General features: G+C 46.4%; 1 protein-coding gene across 1 annotated transcript in view; it reads left to right on the forward strand.

Moving 5' to 3' along the window:
• Prkch (protein kinase C eta) overlaps positions 1 to 17,509 on the forward strand; it is a 210,271-nt gene that overhangs the window by 48,128 nt on the left and 144,634 nt on the right. The window contains exon 2 of the mRNA XM_028858102.2: positions 17,106 to 17,169. Within this exon, the coding sequence (XP_028713935.1) occupies positions 17,106 to 17,169 (64 nt within the window). The remainder of the gene's footprint in view (positions 1 to 17,105; positions 17,170 to 17,509) is intronic.

Consider the following 17,509-nt stretch of genomic DNA (forward strand, 5'->3'; position numbering starts at 1 on the left):
TGGGAGACACGGATCCCACAGCCTGTGCTTCCTTTCCACAACCCAGCTGTCTACTGGGCCCCAGGTTTCCAGGCTCTGTAGATGAGCTTTGCCCTCATTATGCTGAAGGATGAACTGGGATCTGCCGTGGGAAAAGCCCACAGGGCGGAGTGTTGGGATGTTTCAGAACAGGTGTGTAACCAAGCCCCGCTGTAAGCTGTGTGGAGATAAAGCCACATAGGGGTCCTCAGGGTGTGACTGGCATGACGCTCATTTGCAGGGTTTGTCACCCAGGTGGCTGGCTCTCACTTTGAGCTCTGAGTCTGTGGATTTTTAGCAGGTTGCCAGGAGGTGACCATCCTGCTGGCCTTGAGACCATACCTTGAGAACCACCACGTTAGAAACACCTTTGTTAGCTGAAGGGCCTTGGAAATGGTTCTCCTGAGAAATTAGTGTTGCGTCAGCATAATTAATATGAACTGCATTGCCGACTCTGGTTCCCTTTGCCTTAGAATTCAGAAATCGCATCTGCGGCTCAACTGTAATACAGTTTACACTGTCTATGCTTTAATTTGCTCTCCTGTTCCATTTTCCCTGCTCTGATTTCCACGTGTCTATCGTAATTTTATTACATATACTCCTGGATGTTGAGTCTGTTGTGTAGAATACAGTACATAAAAATAAATATTATTTCAGTCAGTGTTCTTTTCCAGGGGCATGTGGTTTTCACATTAATATTAAACTCTTGAATCTTTTAGACTGTTGAATGCATTAACTCTGGGCAACAGTTTCCTCAAAAGTGTTGTCAAGTAATTAGTGAAAGAATGGAAAAGAAAAAACTGTGAAGATGAGAGATAATGCTCTTAGAAACATAGAACTTCTGTTTAAAAAGTCACAAAGATGATATGATCTACATGCAGAAAAATACATTTTCTTAGTATATGCAATATATATATGGTAAAGTCTCTGAAATTTGAAGTGTTTTGAATGCTAACAGGATTCCACAAGTTGAAAATTCCCCCACCTGACTTCATGCGATGGGTTGTAGTTGAAATACAGGAGTGCTCAAAATCTTGCACAAAATTACCTCCAGGGTACATGTTTCAAGGTATATCTGGAGCATAAATGAGGTTTATATTTAGAGTTGTGTCTCAGTCCCAAGACTTCTCATTAAGTATATGCAAATATTGCAGTATCTGAAAAACTCAGCTGGCATTTAAAGTTCTTTTGGCCCCTAGCATTTCTGGTCAGAGATATTTGACTTGCATATTTTCCTTGACTGACATCCCTAATACGTATAAGGGCACCATACACCATCTTTGGCTGTCGATGGCAAAAAGGGGTGGGGTGGGGTGGGGGGGCAGTGTTAACGTCGAAAGAAGAAACGTCTACAGTGGGTGCCAAACTTTGGTAAGGATGAGAATCTCCTGAGGAGTTTGTTAACTGGGATGCTGGTTTATGAGGTCTGATGTGGGAGGGGGTTCACATCCTTAATCTGTCCACCAGGAGATTCTGGCCCAGGGGAGCTTGGTGGGCAAAGTTTTGGCAGTCCTTACTCCCTAAATGTTGGGGAAAAGAATCGAAGGCTGGGGCTGTGTTTGGGAACCTCCCACCTTTATCACTTTTGGATACGGCCTCCGTGTTCAGATTTGTCCACCACATTTGCAGAAGTCAAATAGCGTAATGTGCATGCTGTCACCCCTATTACTCAGCCTTAGCTGCGAAACGTTACCTCACGATGTTAGATATTCGCTGGCAGTTTGTAGCTGTGCTTCTCATTCTCTGTGTGCCCGACCTCACCCCGACCCCACCCTGGCCCCACCCCAGTTCACTCCCCCCCTCCCCCGCCCCGCTCTGTGTGTGTCTCTTGCCGTTTCTTCTGCTTTCAGCTTAGGGAGGGAGGGGGTTACTTCACCAATCTTGTCTGAGAACAGTTCCGAGAAAGAAGTTGTTTTGGGAAATGTGTTGTGTGCTCCCCCGGCCGTCCCTCCTCAGGAGTGTGAAGTAACCAGCACTTGGCGTGGACTTTGCTCAGCCTGGGAGGCTGACGCCTGGCCAGCGGTGGGGAGCTGGACAAGGGCCGCCTGAGCATCGGCATGGCGGTGTGACACGCTCAGCTGGAAAGGTTCAGTTTTCCTTTGTGCTGTCGCCTCCGGCTTTCTTTTCACCCGCCTGGTGATAGACGCAGGTTGAATATCTGTAGTAATCGATAACCCATTGGTAGCAATTGATAACTAATTGAGAATTAAGTTTCTCTGAGATTTACTTGGGTTTAGAACTCTGTGGGGGCAGTTTTTAGTTAAAACTCCTGTTTCTTAAATGAATGCACATTTTAGAATAGATTTAGAGTTACAGAACAGTTGGGAAGGTGACACAGAATTCCATATCCTCACGCCATTCCCTCCCTGACTAGTGTCTTCCTGTGGTGTGCCTCACAGTTTATGAACCAATAATGGCACTTGCACTGATTACATCCTCTAGTTTCTCTGCTCTCCTTACAGTTTACTTCAATGTCCCTTGTCTGTGTCAGAACCCCCCTAGGGTACTATAGTTTCTCAGGCTTGCCTTGGCTTCGGTGTGCCTTCCAGATTATAAAATACTAGCCAGGCGTTTTGGACAGTGTTTTTATTTGGTTTGTCTGGTGTTTCTTTTGGATCTAGGATTTGGGAAGGAAAACAGCAGGGCCTGAGTGACAGATCTGATGACATCACAGTGTGCAAATGTGCTGCCCTGGACATACATGCACATACACAGCAAATGTGCATCCATACGCTCACCCAGCCCGTTGCCACTGATGTGTGTCTTGCTCTCCTGGCTGCGGTGATGCTTGTTGGGCATTTCCTATGGTTGTGCCCCGCCCCCCCAATCTGTACTGTAGTCTTTGAAAGGAAATGACTGCGCTCAGCCCACACTGAAGCTGTGGAAATAACGCTTCACTTCCTTGGCAGGATAATGCTGTTATAAATAAGTTATTCAGAATTCTAATCTCTTTTTCTTGCTTATTTACTCATTCAGCTTTTTTGGTGTGTATGTGTGTGCATGTACAGATGCTATCACGTGTGAGTGCAAGTATGTGTGTGCATGTGTATGCGTATGCACCCGCAGGCCAGAGATTCGTGTAACCTGTCTTCCTCCATCACACTCCACCTGGTATATTGAACCAGGTCCTTCAACTAAACCCAGAGCTCACCGATTCAGCTAGCCTACCTTCTTCCAGGGAATCCTCTGTCCCTGGCTCTTGAATGCTGGGATTACAGGTGGGCTTCATGCCCACCTGGCATTTTGGTAGGTGCCAGGGATCTGAACTCAATCCTCATGCTTGTAAGGCAAGGGTTTTAGCCAGTGAGCCATCCCCCCAGCCCTTATTCAGTTGTTCGTATCCGGGTAGACGTCCGGCTTTGCACTCTGCCGGTGCTGACCTGGGAAGTTTTCCCAGCACGCTTCATTCTTAGTGGTGTGTGCCTCATCGCTGTGGGAGTGTGGCCGTGGTTTGTTTTCCAAGCACGTGCTTGTTTCCTCTGGTTCCATCTTTATGCCGATGCTGGCAATCGGTTAGGTCACCCGAGACTTCATGTTGACTTATTTTCACTCCATCTTAAAATCATCCATTTCTTCAAGGGACCTGGTTTCTTTTATTGGAGGGTGGTATCAGAAACCAAGTTCTGAGTGTCCTAGTGACTGGGGGATCAGGCTTGTAAGTTTTCTCAGCTGACAGACGACAGAAATTCATGTCTCCTAACCCTTGCATAGAAGCTCACCTGCTAAGAATTTCTGTATGTGTCCATCTGCATGGATTTGTGTTCAGTGTGAGTTCACACTGATATTTCTTTTTTTTCTTTTTTGGTTTTTCGAGACAGGGTTTCTCTGTGTAGCTTTGCGCCTTTCCTGGAACTCACTTGGTAGCCCAGGCTGGCCTCGAACTCACAGAGATCCGCCTGCCTCTGCCTCCCGAGTGCTGGGATTAAAGGCGTGCGCCACCATCGCCCGGCCACACACTGATATTTCTAAATCTAGTATGGTGATGCCCGATCATTCTAGCCGTGTCCTTTACCTGCCTGGCTTTCCCTAACGCCATCCACTCGCTTCTGCAATTGTTAAGCAATATTTCCCGAGAAACAATTTACCAGCTCCTGTTCAGCCCTTGTGTTAGGTTCTTTTCACATTTCCTCCGAGTCTTCATACTGCCCTAAATTTACATAGGCCAGACTGCCCTGCTTCCCACCCCCCCCCACCCCTGTCCTGCCCTCCACACTTGCTGCAGTGACGTTACTTCATACATTTTAGTAGTTGCTTTTCATCTCCACTCTGCCTTCCGTATTCCACCCCAGGGCCTCTTGATGCCCTGAATTTAATTTTTAAAAAAGTGTGTGTGTGTGTGTGTGTGTGTGTGTGTGTGTGTGTGTGTGTGTCTGCCACGGCACTCATGTGGAGGTCAGAGTCACGTGGACTTGGTTCTCTCATTCCACCTTTATGTGGGTACCGGGGATCAAATCAGGTCATCAGGCTGTGTAGAAAGCATCTTTACCCACTGACCGGCTCATCTCACGGGTCTCCCCGGATTTAATTTTAATGGACTGCATTCCGTTTCACAGTGCTGGAAAGTTGACAGATTTTTGACAAATGTTAGCGCTATCTATATCAACACTTACAGTATCGTTCAGCATTCCTTCTCTGCCCTAAAAAAAAAAAAAAAAAAAAAAGCAAAACAAAACCCTCCCTGCACAAACGGCCCCAAGTCATCATTTGGTTTAACTGCCCAGGTGAGTCTTGCCAGACAGACGCATCGGAAAGCAGTTCTGGTCTAATTCCGAACGGTTTTCAAACACTTTCCTGATGTCAGTTAGCTGACTGAGAAAACTAGCTGGGTTTCAGTTGTGGTTGTGTAACTAGTTTCCCCTAACCAGGCAGAAGGTGAGAAACACACACACACACACACACACACACACACACACTTACATATATATACACACATACATACATACATATATATATATATATACTTATATATATACACACATATACATACGTATACATGTATGTATATGTATACACACACACACACACACATACATGGTAAGAAGTCAGTGAATGGGGCAAGTGGACTTGATGAAACTTCTGTGTGACAAACATTATATGACAAGTTTCACTAAAAAGTCACGAACTCCTCAGAATTCCAGTCACAGGGTGGTGGGGAGGGCAGTGAGACCTTAAAAGCCACACTAGTTCAACCTGCCACCAGCCTATTAAGTCACTCACCTCTGGATGGCTGGGCCGTGTCAGGGGCGATGGAACTGCTTCACTCTGAAGGTGGCTGTGAAGGAGAGTAAATGAACACGTGTGAGGCATTTGGGGACCCACGGGAGACACAGAACCCCTTGGGACACTGTTTTTACCCACTCACGAGGCCTGCTCTCCCCCATTCTCTCAGCTTCATTATGATCCCCGAGTCGCTGTTCTTTTGAACTGTATGATCCGTCCTAGGAGTCAACTGTTCTGCAGTCCGGCTGTCCCTCTGCGGATGGCTCTTACAGCCCTCTCGCTTCAGCCTGGCTTGGTTTCAAGTTTCAGGCCTCATGTCTCTCTCTGCCATGCATTTCTGTGTAAGATTTCCCTGTACAGTCAGTACACTTGAAATCCAGCGTCGTCCCAAACTAGCTGCCCTTCTAGAATCTTCCAGGATAAACCTTGCAGTCTTTCAGATACTGGATTCCTTTCCAACCTTTTGCCATAGAGTTCTCTTGCTTTTCTTCTTAGCACTCACTCTGGTCTCTCCTATAATCCAGTCTGTTCCTCCCGTGGCTTGTCCTCTAGCCTGTCGCTTAGATGGTTGCTAGTCTAATATTTTGAAATTAGCCTTTCAACTCTTCACCTGGTATCAGCAACCTTTAGCCCAACCCTTCTAAATTTATCTGCTGACATCATTAAACTACACAAGACTTAATATTCCTTGCTGCATAAAGAAACCTCCCCCCTCCATCCCGGCCTGCTGGAGATGAGGTAGGCGTTATGAATGGAGTCTACCTTTTCCTCCATTTCCCGCGTCTAGTAGGCCCATGAAAGCTACCTTCACTCATCTCTGTGGCATTTGGTGTCTTCCTTTGTTGAGCTTTCTCCGAGGTCCCCCAGCACCAGACTTCCCACCCTTCAGAGTGGCATCTCCTCTCTTCTCTTCCTCCTTCTCCATGGGTTTATCTCTTCCTTTCCTGTCACCCCTCCCGAAGGGTTTTTATCAATGTTAGTGATTACTTTTTGAGGAAGAGCTCCCAATAATCACCCCGGTCTTGTCTTCACTCCACGTTTTGCCTTTATTTCTAACTTTTTTTTTTTTTTTTTTTTTTTTTTTTTTTTTTTTTTTTTGGTTTTTCGAGACAGAGTTTCTCTGTGTAGCTTTGCGCCTTTCCTGGAACTTGCTTTGGAGACCAGGTTGGCCTCGAACTCACAGAGATCCGCCTGCCTCTACCTCCCGAGTGCTGGGATTAAAGGCGTGCGCCACCACTGCCCAGCTATTTCTAACTTCTTAACAGTTGTTTCTATTTCAGGACCTTTGTGTCCAAACTTAAACTCACTTCCTTCCTTCTGAAACAGGCCCTTTCCCTCAGAGTTCCCTGGGTGATTAAAGGAGACAGAGTTTGGCAAGTTTTTGTTGTTGTTGTTGTTGTGTGTTTGTGTGTGTGTGTGTAAAAGGCTTTGTGGGCAATAAAATCTTTGTCATTGCTATAGTCATGTGTTACCTAATGATGGGGTACATCCTGAGAAATAGGCTGTTGGGCATTTTTGTCGTCGAACGTCATCAAAGGCAGTTACCCGGACCTAGGTGGTGAGGTTTATCCCTGAGCCTGTGCTCCTGATGCTATCAGGAGACCCGAGAAGCAGATGGGAGGTGTAGGTGCCTGCAGCGTGCATGCTGTGCTACAGGGAGGTGGGTTTTGGTAAGTAGCAGTATATTTCCAAATGATGGCAAGCACACTATAGAAACGCACGATCCAATAACCCAGCTGTCTGTCACCAGGTGTTAAGGGTAGGACATAATTGCACACGTTGTACTCTTCTATCACTGACGGTACAGTGGGTTTGTTTACCTCAACATCGGCACAGACCCATGGTGCCATAAGCTGAGACGTCACCTTCCCTAAGATGTCACTGAGAGATAGGAACTCTTCAGCTTCATTATGGTCTGACAGGACCACTGTCGTATCAGCAGTCTGTCCTTGGAGAATTGTCGTCGTATGGCACATGACTAGAATCATGGGTGCCGTAGAGCAAAGGCACTCGTAGATAATCTGAGGCTAAGAAAGGTGTGATGACTGTGTTTCACCAAAACGTGACTTAACAAAAATTGGCAGCATGTTGACATGGGCCCCAGGGCACCGTTTACCGACTTTTCTTCTGGGTCACTTAAGATGACATCCCTTTGGCCTTTGTCTTCGTTCGTCCTCTTCACGTGGTTTTCCTTGATTGCGCTCTTCTGAAACCATCCCTGTTTCTAGACCGTGACTTGCTATTCACTGGTTTAGTAGATAACCCCGCCCCTCTGCCTGTTAATCTCCATCATTTTACCTGGTGCTTCCCCCCTGGTTCCCCCTTGGCCTTCATCACGGGGTTGGAGTCACCTGGGTGCATCTATTCCTACCTTTTCTTTTCCTTCTCCTGTATGCTCCTCCAGGGCCGCTCTAGTGTAAGCTCCCATGCTGACTGTCTTCTCGCCACAGGCCCCCGACTCAGAATGATCTCACCTTCCACTCCTGACTTGCCTTTGGGTCTCAGTGTAGGTGACACTTCCCAGGGAGAGCATTCTGGTGGCCCAGTGCTCTCTCTTCTCTTGGTCTGAGTGGCACGCATCACGTAGCTGCTGCTTGCTCAGCTGGGACTGTGCCAGGATGTTGTCCCTATCATGTCATCCCCCTCCGCTATCACCCGAGCTTCCAGAGTGGCTAAGGACAACCCAGTGAGTGTTCAGTAAACAGAGGCAATTAAATTCTTTTTTCTAGTCCTGTTCACTCCCATGGAGCTCCTGGCTCAGTCAATGGTACTAAGAATTGCCCATGGTCCTGTGCATGCCATCACCTTTACATGGCATGTCTGGATGTTGCTCCCTCCTGGGTGTTCTCTTTTCCACAACCCCCTTTCCAATGCAGACTTAGTTCAGGTCAACAGCATCCTTCACTATGACACTGGAAAAGCTTTTTAATATGTATCCACCACCATCATCTTCTCTCCACTTTCAACACCCTCATCCTGTGTGTAAGGGTCTGACATGTAAGGATGATGCTGTGACTTTGTTGATTGAAGCCTCTCAGCCTCACCTCCCTGTTGCCCCAGGGTCAGGGCCAGCCTCTAGCATGTCACCAGACTATAGTGGTCCTCAGCTCTGTTTCTGACCCCACTTGACAGCCTGCATTTATCCATGAGTAACCCTGATCAGCCCTCTGCATCCCTACCTGCATGCCTGTCCCCTGTCCCCTTGAAAACAGCTTGCAGAATTTCTAGGCATGGTCCCATCTCTTGTGGGGTTTCGTCTCTCTTCCTCTGGAAGATCAAAGGGAGTAAAGAGATCATAAAATACTATGGAGGTAGGTGTTTGGGCTTGATGTGCTTTCTACTGTGCTCTTTGATTGAGTCTTCCGAAGATAACCCAGTGAGCGAGCCATTAAGTAGACAGGTGTGGAAAGCACCTTGTAATGCTTTGATTTTTCTCTGATTACTTGCTTGATTTTGCTAGGGCCTTTACCTTCTTCCTCTATTACAAATGGAAAATAAGAAGCAAGAGTATAGAAAAACTCTGGGATTATTTGTATCATTTTAAGATATCCAACATCTTTAGATTAAACTGTTGGGCTGGGGGCGGGGGCACAAGGGAATAATTATTTCATTAGGACTGAGATATCCTAGCCTAATATTTCTCCTTTCCTGTGGCAAGTCCCCTTTAAAAAAAAAAAAAAAAGGTCCAGTTCTGAACCCATAAAGATGGTTAATAAAAGAGCGGCAGACTGTGAGGCCATGGGATAGGAAGAGCAAGCATGGGTACATCCTCCCTCCATCAGGGTTACAGAGACACCCACCCCTTTTATCTCATTTGGGAAGGCCTTACCCAGCAGAAAAAAACGCCCTACTCAGAATACCAGAAAAGAGACACAATGGACTCGTGCAGAAGTGCTCTTTGTGGGAGATCTGCGGTATGGAGAGTGTATAAAGCTGGTGGGGTTCCCCTCTCCCACCTCAGCATCTGCTCTGGTGTGAGCTCTTGGGGTAACTGGAGCAGAGTAGAAGCCCGAGACACTACTTTGGTTTCAAGAGTGGATAGAGCATTTGACGGTTTTTTTAAAGAACGTGGTCCATTTTTTTTTTTTTTGGTCCCTCAGGGACACCATAAGCCTTGACTGTCCTGATGAACCAGGCACATCCTCTCAGAGCCTCCATCTTCATTCAAAAAGGGTTGCAGGATTAAATACCTGTGGATTTAGGGGGAAGAATTGTAGAAGAAAGCGTTTGAAAACCATAACGTGTCTGTTTCATTTACAATTTCAATTCCTTCAATAGTAGAGTCAGAAGTGAAATGTGTGCACATATGTGCACACTCACAGGCACACACACATACCCCCATGATATAGAGTGGGTCATTTATGCTTTTAGTCTTATGTTTGGAAGAGAAAAAAAACGTTTTAGTCTTCGGGGATATGATCCAGTATTGCTTATTGATTCCTTTGTATTGTGTGAAAGAAACTTTGAAAAATTGCTTTGGGTGTATGTGAAAAAGGTTTTTTTCTTTTCTTTTAAGAAAAACTTTTCTTTTAAGATAAACTTTTCATGTGAAAGGTTAGAGAAAATGAGCCTGAGCTGTGAGGGATCCCAAATGTAAATTTCTACTGACTCTGTGTGTTTAGCTGCTGGGAGGGGGTGTGTAAGAGTTGTTTTGAGCCTTCAAAACATTTGTATTTTAGAAACAGAAACGTTATGAGTCTTCAAATGTCTTTGCAAGTCGTAGACAGAGCAGAGCCTAGTTTTAGCAGGACAAGGAATGACCAACAGTTCCATCACTGAAATAACGGGAGTGTTTTTTGTTTTTTGTTTTTTGTTTCCATTTTAAATCAGTCAGATTTTTTTTTACAGTCATTGTTTTCTAGTGGTTTTTCAGCCGTGGCTCTTCTTCATGTGCCGAAAGCACATAAAACTGAGTGTGAGCGCTGTGGAGACAACAGACAGTGAGCAGGCCCATTGTGTTTGCCTCAGCCTCCCCCTCCGAAACTCTTTCCACTGGAGGGATGTGGGCTCCCCAGCCACTAACTAACGGGACCTGAACTACCCATCACTTCTCACGAGTCCCAGCATGGATGCTTCTTCCTCCTCAGCAGCTCCGGCTCCTGATGGGAGCCCCCGGGGAGCAAGGCCATCAGGTTGACTCCTGTTCTCAGCTGTAGGGAGGTGAGGCTAGAAAACTGGGGTGGGGAGAGGGCAATAAGCACCCTCAGGTGACGATGCCATAAATCTTGCTGGGTTCCAAGGAGCCGGTGATGTGGTGACCTTATGCGCAGGCCGGCATTGGGTTGAGCAGCAGGCAGGCACACAGACCTATGGGCACTGGGCTGTAGGAGCCTGGAGGGAGGCTGATGAGACAAGAGTGGGGGATCTTTCCAGGATTTAAACCTTGACTTGGCCTTCCAGGCTTGGGTGACCGTGGCTAGTTCTGGAACGCCACTGTGACTCCATCTTTCCATTTGTTAAATGGCCACGGTGGCACTTAGCCTGCAGACGGTGAAGGTGAGAGGTGATGATGGTCAGGGACTTAGTAAGGACTCAGCACATCGGTGACGTTCAAGAGGAAGCTGCTCTGTTTTAGCAGAGAACACAGGCGTCCCATCTCCTATGGGTCCCTGATACAGTCCTGTAAGAACTGGCACTCTCAACATAAGCTTGATGGTTTAGTCTTAGGGGAACAATTGGATGCTTTACCACGGTCTCAGGTTCCTTTGCTATTCATGCAAGAATTAAAAAAGCAATAAAAGAGCCACCTAGCCCGTAATTTGAGGTATATGGACCTTCTTCTCGTAGATGTCTCTCATGCAGCCTACAGGCACTGTACACCGTTTGCTCAGATCAAAGCCTTTCCCCTTTTAATATGCCAGATTCCTCTGCTTAATCCAGGCTGAGATGGATATTGAGGAGATGGCGGTTTCCTGCCTGTGATCAATTCTAATGCCTTTTGTGAAAGGAAATGATTATAAGCTATTATCGGTTAATTAAATGAGTGTTTCCCTGGAGTCGTGTGCACAGGCTGTTAGTCAAGCCTGTTTATAATCATGGAACATTGATGCTAGGAGGGTTCTAGAGAACACCTCATGGAGGTTGAGCCAGGGATGAAAGCGACTCGTACGACTTCTGCCAAAGGATGCCGCTGTGGGCACAGACTCTGGCTAAGGGTGTAGGGGTGGGATGCTGGCTGAGTGTAATTAACTAAGTGGTGGGCCATATACCCTGATATGTCTGAGTACTATCATTGTTATTATTATTATTATTATTTTTGCATTTAATCATTTGTTTGGGAGTGGAGTGCATACGTGTGTGCATGTATCTTTCTCTCTGTCTCTGTCTCTCTCATGAGTGTGTGTGTGTGTGATGGTGCAGGCGTAGAGGTAGAAGACAGCTGTTTGTAGGAGTTGGTATACTCTTCTTCTACCATGTGGAGTCCAGGGATCAAAGTCATATTATTAGGTGCGGTCAAGTGCCTTTGCCCTCTGAGCCATCTGATTGGCCCTGTTACTTTTTTTTTTTTTTTTTTAAATAAAGCTCTGTGTTTTATACTGCAATAACGACCATTGTTTTTTATTTTATCAGTGAGGTCAAGTGACCTTCCTTTTGAGCTCACTACACCAAACCAATCTGTATTTGTTGAGTAGGTACATGCTTCCAAGAATTCTGCTGTGCTTCTGGGAGAACAAAGTGTCAGGAGCTCCCTGATTGGAACTTGCCGACTTCTAGCAAGTGCTGAGATACAGATGCATGAAAATTTGCTAATTATTCAAGAATAGGAATGGCCATTAAGATAGCGGTGGAGATCAGAATTTAAGATTGGTGGGATTCATGTGGATATCAGGGTCTCTCTGGGAACCTGACAGCCATGCGCCCCCCCCTCCCCCCGCTCCTGGGCACTTTCCTCCTCTATGATGTGCCTAGTGGGCCATCCCACTTACAACCTTACAATGGTAAATCCTGAGCAGCTGGCAGTGGCCCCATGCTGGGAGGCATCCTGCGAAGGTGTCAACGCATGATTAGGTGATATGAAGAAACAGAGGCTTCCCAAGTCTCACATCGCAGGAGCAGAGGTGTGGCTGCGTAATGGATGGAGGGGACAGGCGTGACTTGAAGAGCAGGTTTACAGGATGGAATTTGCAAAGAGAGGTTTGGGAAGGTTAGTGATTGGCACACCAATGAGAACCCATGTATTCTTGAAAGCCTGTAGAGGAGGCTGTTTTATTCCGAAGGCCCCAGGAAGGATGGGGGATGCTGAGAGAGGCACTTTGGAAAGGGTCCTTGGATAGCCAGGTGAAGACGTTCTTTGCTGGCTTTGTGTGTGCTTTGGGGAGGGTGCTCACGCCTGGAAGACACAGAATCCTGTGGGAATGGGATGCTCCAGTGCTGCAGAGGTTGAAAAGACAGATCCGCAGGGTATGCCGAGCTAGAGAGGCTCCAAGATGTTCAGTTTTGGAGGTTACAAGAATGGCAGATTCAGTGATTCTGTGGTAACTGGAAACTCAGGCGAGCATGGAATCAGAAGCATTAAAGTTCTCAGAGATCACCTAACTCAGGATTCCTAGGTGATGGTTCAAAGTCTGACTGCGTTGGAGCCTTCAGGAACTTTGAAAAGCATCAGTTCCACCCCTCCCCCGCCCCCCTCTGCCACCCATTTTCCCCAGTTAGTTCAGTCTGTGGATTGTTGGTAGGGTCTTGGTGTCTGCGTATTTAACACTTCCCCCTGTGTCTCTCAGAGATGTTGAATGACTTACGCAGGGCCACAGACTAGAGAGGACAAATGGAGCTCTAGAGTCTAATTGTCCTCCGGCATTGCTCCCAGACAGATGCAGAGGATGCGCTAGGGTAAGGAGGTATTAGAGCAACATGGATTCCTGTGGATACAACCACCATATGTCTTTTTGAGGGAGGGCATACAGATGGCCAAAATACGCAGTGCCACTGAAGACATACAAATCAAAGCCACAGTGAAATGTCATCTCACTCCAGTCAGAGTGGTTATTAACAACAACAACAACAACAACAATTCTAGTGAGATCATGGAGAAAAGAAAGAAAGAAAGAGACAGACAGAGAGACAGAGAGCATGAGAGAGTGTGTTACAGGAGCTTGAGAAAACTAAAGAAGAGTGAGGAGGGCCCTGAAAGAGTGATGTCCAGAAGCGGTGGTCCTGAGACAGAGTCTGGAAGGAAACTGCCAACAAGATCAAATACTACTGAGAAATCAACTGTGATGAACACGCTTGTGTGTGGATGATGATGATGGACCAGTTGGTGGATTTGACAGGAGGGTGAGATGAGACTGGAAGAGCTATTTAAATGATGGAGTGAGGCAGAGCGTGAAGAGATAGCATGCAGAAGGGATGTATTAGTTATATTTTTGGTGTCTTCTCTTTTTCTTAGAATGTGAGTAAGACTTTTGGGTGTGAGTGATAGGAAGAGTGGTTTATGAGCCCAAATAATTGAAAACTCAAGAAGATGAGAACATGACAGGAGCCATGGGTTGAAATAGTATCAAAACTCGGTCTCCTTCTACCTCTCAGCTTTCTCCTCTTCACCTCATCTTCTAGTTTTGTGCGATATCAAGGGTGCCAGATGATACTTCAAAGTTGGTGTCCTAGAGTGAAGTTAAGCAGGAAGTGAGACATTGACTCTTTCTTGCATATCTAGAATTCCTAGTTGGATCTACTTAAATTTCGTACCCAAACTTGAACTAGCAGTGACCAAGAGGAGAGAGTTACATTGCGCCGATAGCCAGACAGGGACGGTGTCCGTTCTAGGCTGATGTATTAGTTACGTATTGCTGTTGTAGAATACTTGACAGGAGCAACTTCAACAAGGAAGGGAGTATTTTGGTCCACAGTCCATCGTGGTGGGGAATTCATGGCAGCAGGAACTTGAAGCAGCCCGTCCCATTCCATCTGCAGTCAGGGGGCACAAAGTGATGAACATCTGTGCTCAGCTTGCTTTTTCCTCTTACCTTTGGTCCAGGACACCAGCCAAGGGAATGGTACTGCCCACATGGATGGTGGGCTTCCCCACCTCAGTTAACCTAGTCTAGACAGTGCCTCACAGATGTGCCCATAGGCTTGTTCTCCTCAGTGATTCTCAATCATGTCAAGCTGACATGGCTAACCATCTCAGTCTGTCATGGTAGTTGTTGGGACTTGTACTCTGGTTCACTAATCCTAGGTCACCAGTGCACCCTGTAAGTGGGGTAGGGTGCTAGCTGAACCAAAGGTCAAGAGCTGCTCTAGGTGTTGCAGTCTGATTGGAGAGACAGTTTCCACTAGAACTGGGGAGGGGAGAACTTGTGTCAGCGAGTGAAATCGTTGATCTCATTCCATTTCTGCTCATAGAGCTTCCTGTGAAATACAGGAATAAAGCAGTCCTGTTGTTGATGGAGGCAGTCAGCTCTCAAGGGGGATGTCAAAGCAGACACCGTGAGTAAGTGACAATAGCCAATCCATCTTACCAGCTCCAAGACATCAGGTTTCTTTATGACACAGTAGAGAATGCATCTTTACATTAAAACTCAGTACACTCTTACATGCATATCAAAATGCAAACAAAAAGTTCATGAAATTGGGGCCCGGGGAGATGTTTCAATCCTCAAAGTACCTGGTCCACAACTATGAGGGCCTGAACTTGGACTCTCAGCACCACGTGGAAGTTGTCGTGCATGTGTAGAAGGCAGGGACAGGTAGGTTCTTGGAACTCATTGGCCAGGTACGAGCTCCATGTTCAGTGTGAGACTGTGTCTTCAAAAACACAGCAGAGAGCAGGAAGACTCCCCATGTTGATCTCTGACCTTCACATATACATGTTTGCATGTATACCCATGTGCACACGTGTACACACAAAAAAACGTACACACAAAGTTTTACAAAATAGTGCTTTTCCTTAACACTTGTCGTGTTTACATTTTCTGTCCTGTGAGATTCTGTTTACAAATCCCTGCAATGTAATATACTAGCTTGTTTTCCCATCCCTGTGATTAAGCCTTGGCCTACAGTTTGAAACCCTGTGCTTGGGACCCCTGTCCTAGCACATCTGCTTCAGACAGACAAGGCTTGAAGATGGGGCTTGACACTGGGCTGTCATGATGATGATAATGCTTGGGAAAAATGAGGAGGCAAGCCGGTTCTCTGTGTGTGAGCACCTGACTCTAGGTGGTGTGACCTCCTGACATCCATCAGAGAGCTCCCAGCCCGTGGGGATGAAGTGGCCATCTTTGTGGGTCCTCTGGGTGTTGTTGGCAAAGGTTCACATGCTGGTTGTGGGTGTAGGATGGCAGAGGGGGCCGGGCAGTCTGTCTGTCCGCAGGCTATCAGTGGCTGCACCAGCACGCACAGCGGAGTGTGCTGTGGGGCTGAGTGTGCGTACGCCTTCTTTGTCAGGCCTTTTTGCTGAAGGTGAGGGAGTGGCATTTAAAAATAACATCTTTTTGACTTGAAACAAGTCGAGGCGGAGAGTGGAGACAATGAGACACCGACGTCCTGTGTAGTCATCTCTCCAGAGACGGTTATTTTCAGAAGCACTCAGCGGAGGCTCGCAAGTGTCGTCAAGGTAGTTAACATGACATTGTAAGTTAGTGTTCATCACGATACAGGCAGGTTGAGTTTGAGCATGGAAGTGATTGGCAGCATGGTAATCTCACTGGGCACAGATTCTGTGCAGAGAAAGGCAGAATTTAAGAACTGGCTGCCACGGTCTAGAGGTAAAAGCCTTCAGGGAGTAGAAAGCGGTCACATTGTATTGTGAAAAGTATCCAATGGGAGTGTGATGTAAGGGGGCGACTAGCAAAGACCAGTGCACTTTGAGGGGCCTTTGTTTACCTGTAGATACAATTAAAGCAATGAGTAGCACGGTTAAGTTCTGTGATGGAAGCTGGGCCAGAAATGCCTCATGTGAACTCTCAGCGAACAGGGACGTTCAGATGGTGGAGGACGGGGCCACTCCATTGCACCTGCAGTAGAATCAGACAGGTCCTCCAGTGCAGGAGTCCTCTGTTGTATCATGCAATTTGCAGCTTATTTAAAGTGCTGTTCTGCCCCCAGAGGTCATCATGTCTATACTTAGCTGGACTTTCTTCTTGTAGGGGAAAGGTCAAAGGCTTCAGAAGTGGAGCCATGAGCTGAATGAGAAGGATGTGAGGACATTTGTAAATGCACTCATTTTAATCCACAAACATCTCATGCTGCAGGGTTTTGAAATGTGGGTGGACAGTGAGTTTAGCATCTTGAAGGAAGAGGTCAGAGCCTGCCAGCTCAGGTATATGGAGATGCAGCAGGTCTGCAGAGCGCGGTTCCATCCCGGGTGCCCTGCTGTGTGAGGGTCTTTAGAATGCAGTCTTGATGTCTCAGCTGATAGATAAGCTCAATGGCTGTTGAGCTGTCAAAAGTAACTAATCTTTGTCATGGACTGTACTGGTCGAAACAGATGGAGACTCTTCAGACATTTCACTTCCTAAAACTAGACCTTTGGAGTTGACTAAGCCACACTTCCTCAACTCCTTCTACGTTGCCATTGTTTCTCTGGCTCACTTACTTGCAGTGTGGTTTAATTGCTCCTACTAGAGACGTGCATAAGATGTGGGGGCTCTGAAGCAAGAAGCAAGTGCATGCTCGCTCCTGTGCATCCAGCGATGCAGAATAGGGAGGGAAAGCAATTCAAGAGGAAGCTCTCAGTAGATCGTTGGTTTCCCAGCTCCACTGTTTCTCAAGATTCCACTTATTTCTTTGTCTCTCTATTGTGCAATGAAAGATTTAGTTTCAGTTTGTGACTGTGATTTATGCAGTTAGGCCTCTCTCTAAAGAATTATTTAAGATGCACAAAAAGCAATTCAATATTAAAATATATGCTCTTTTTTTTTTCTTTCTAGGTGGATCTGGAGCCCGAGGGGAAAGTGTTTGTGGTAATAACCCTAACAGGGAGTTTCACTGAAGGTAAGAATGAGTTTTGAGTGGTTTCTGGTGCATGTGTAATTTCAGCCCATAATTAAGAGGAATGTCTATCAATGGAAATTACAGCAGGAGCATTCCTGGAAGCATGCTTTAAAACCTCCCATGTAGCTTGGGCTGTCTGAACTCCCTTGCCCAGAAGTCTACCCGTTCAGATTGCCAAGTTCAATGTCTTTTGCAGAACTGTCAGTCTTGGGTTTTGTTATCACACTCACTGACTTTTTGTTCTTATCTGTCGTCTCCTAGCTGAACTGTGGGATTGTTTTGTTTCTTCTGAGTCATGCCTATTAAATTCTACTTCAGAGTTCTGGTCTTGTGCCAGGTT

This window comes from Peromyscus leucopus, chromosome 14, assembly GCF_004664715.2.
Source record: "Peromyscus leucopus breed LL Stock chromosome 14, UCI_PerLeu_2.1, whole genome shotgun sequence".
Lineage (NCBI taxonomy): Eukaryota > Metazoa > Chordata > Mammalia > Rodentia > Cricetidae > Peromyscus > Peromyscus leucopus.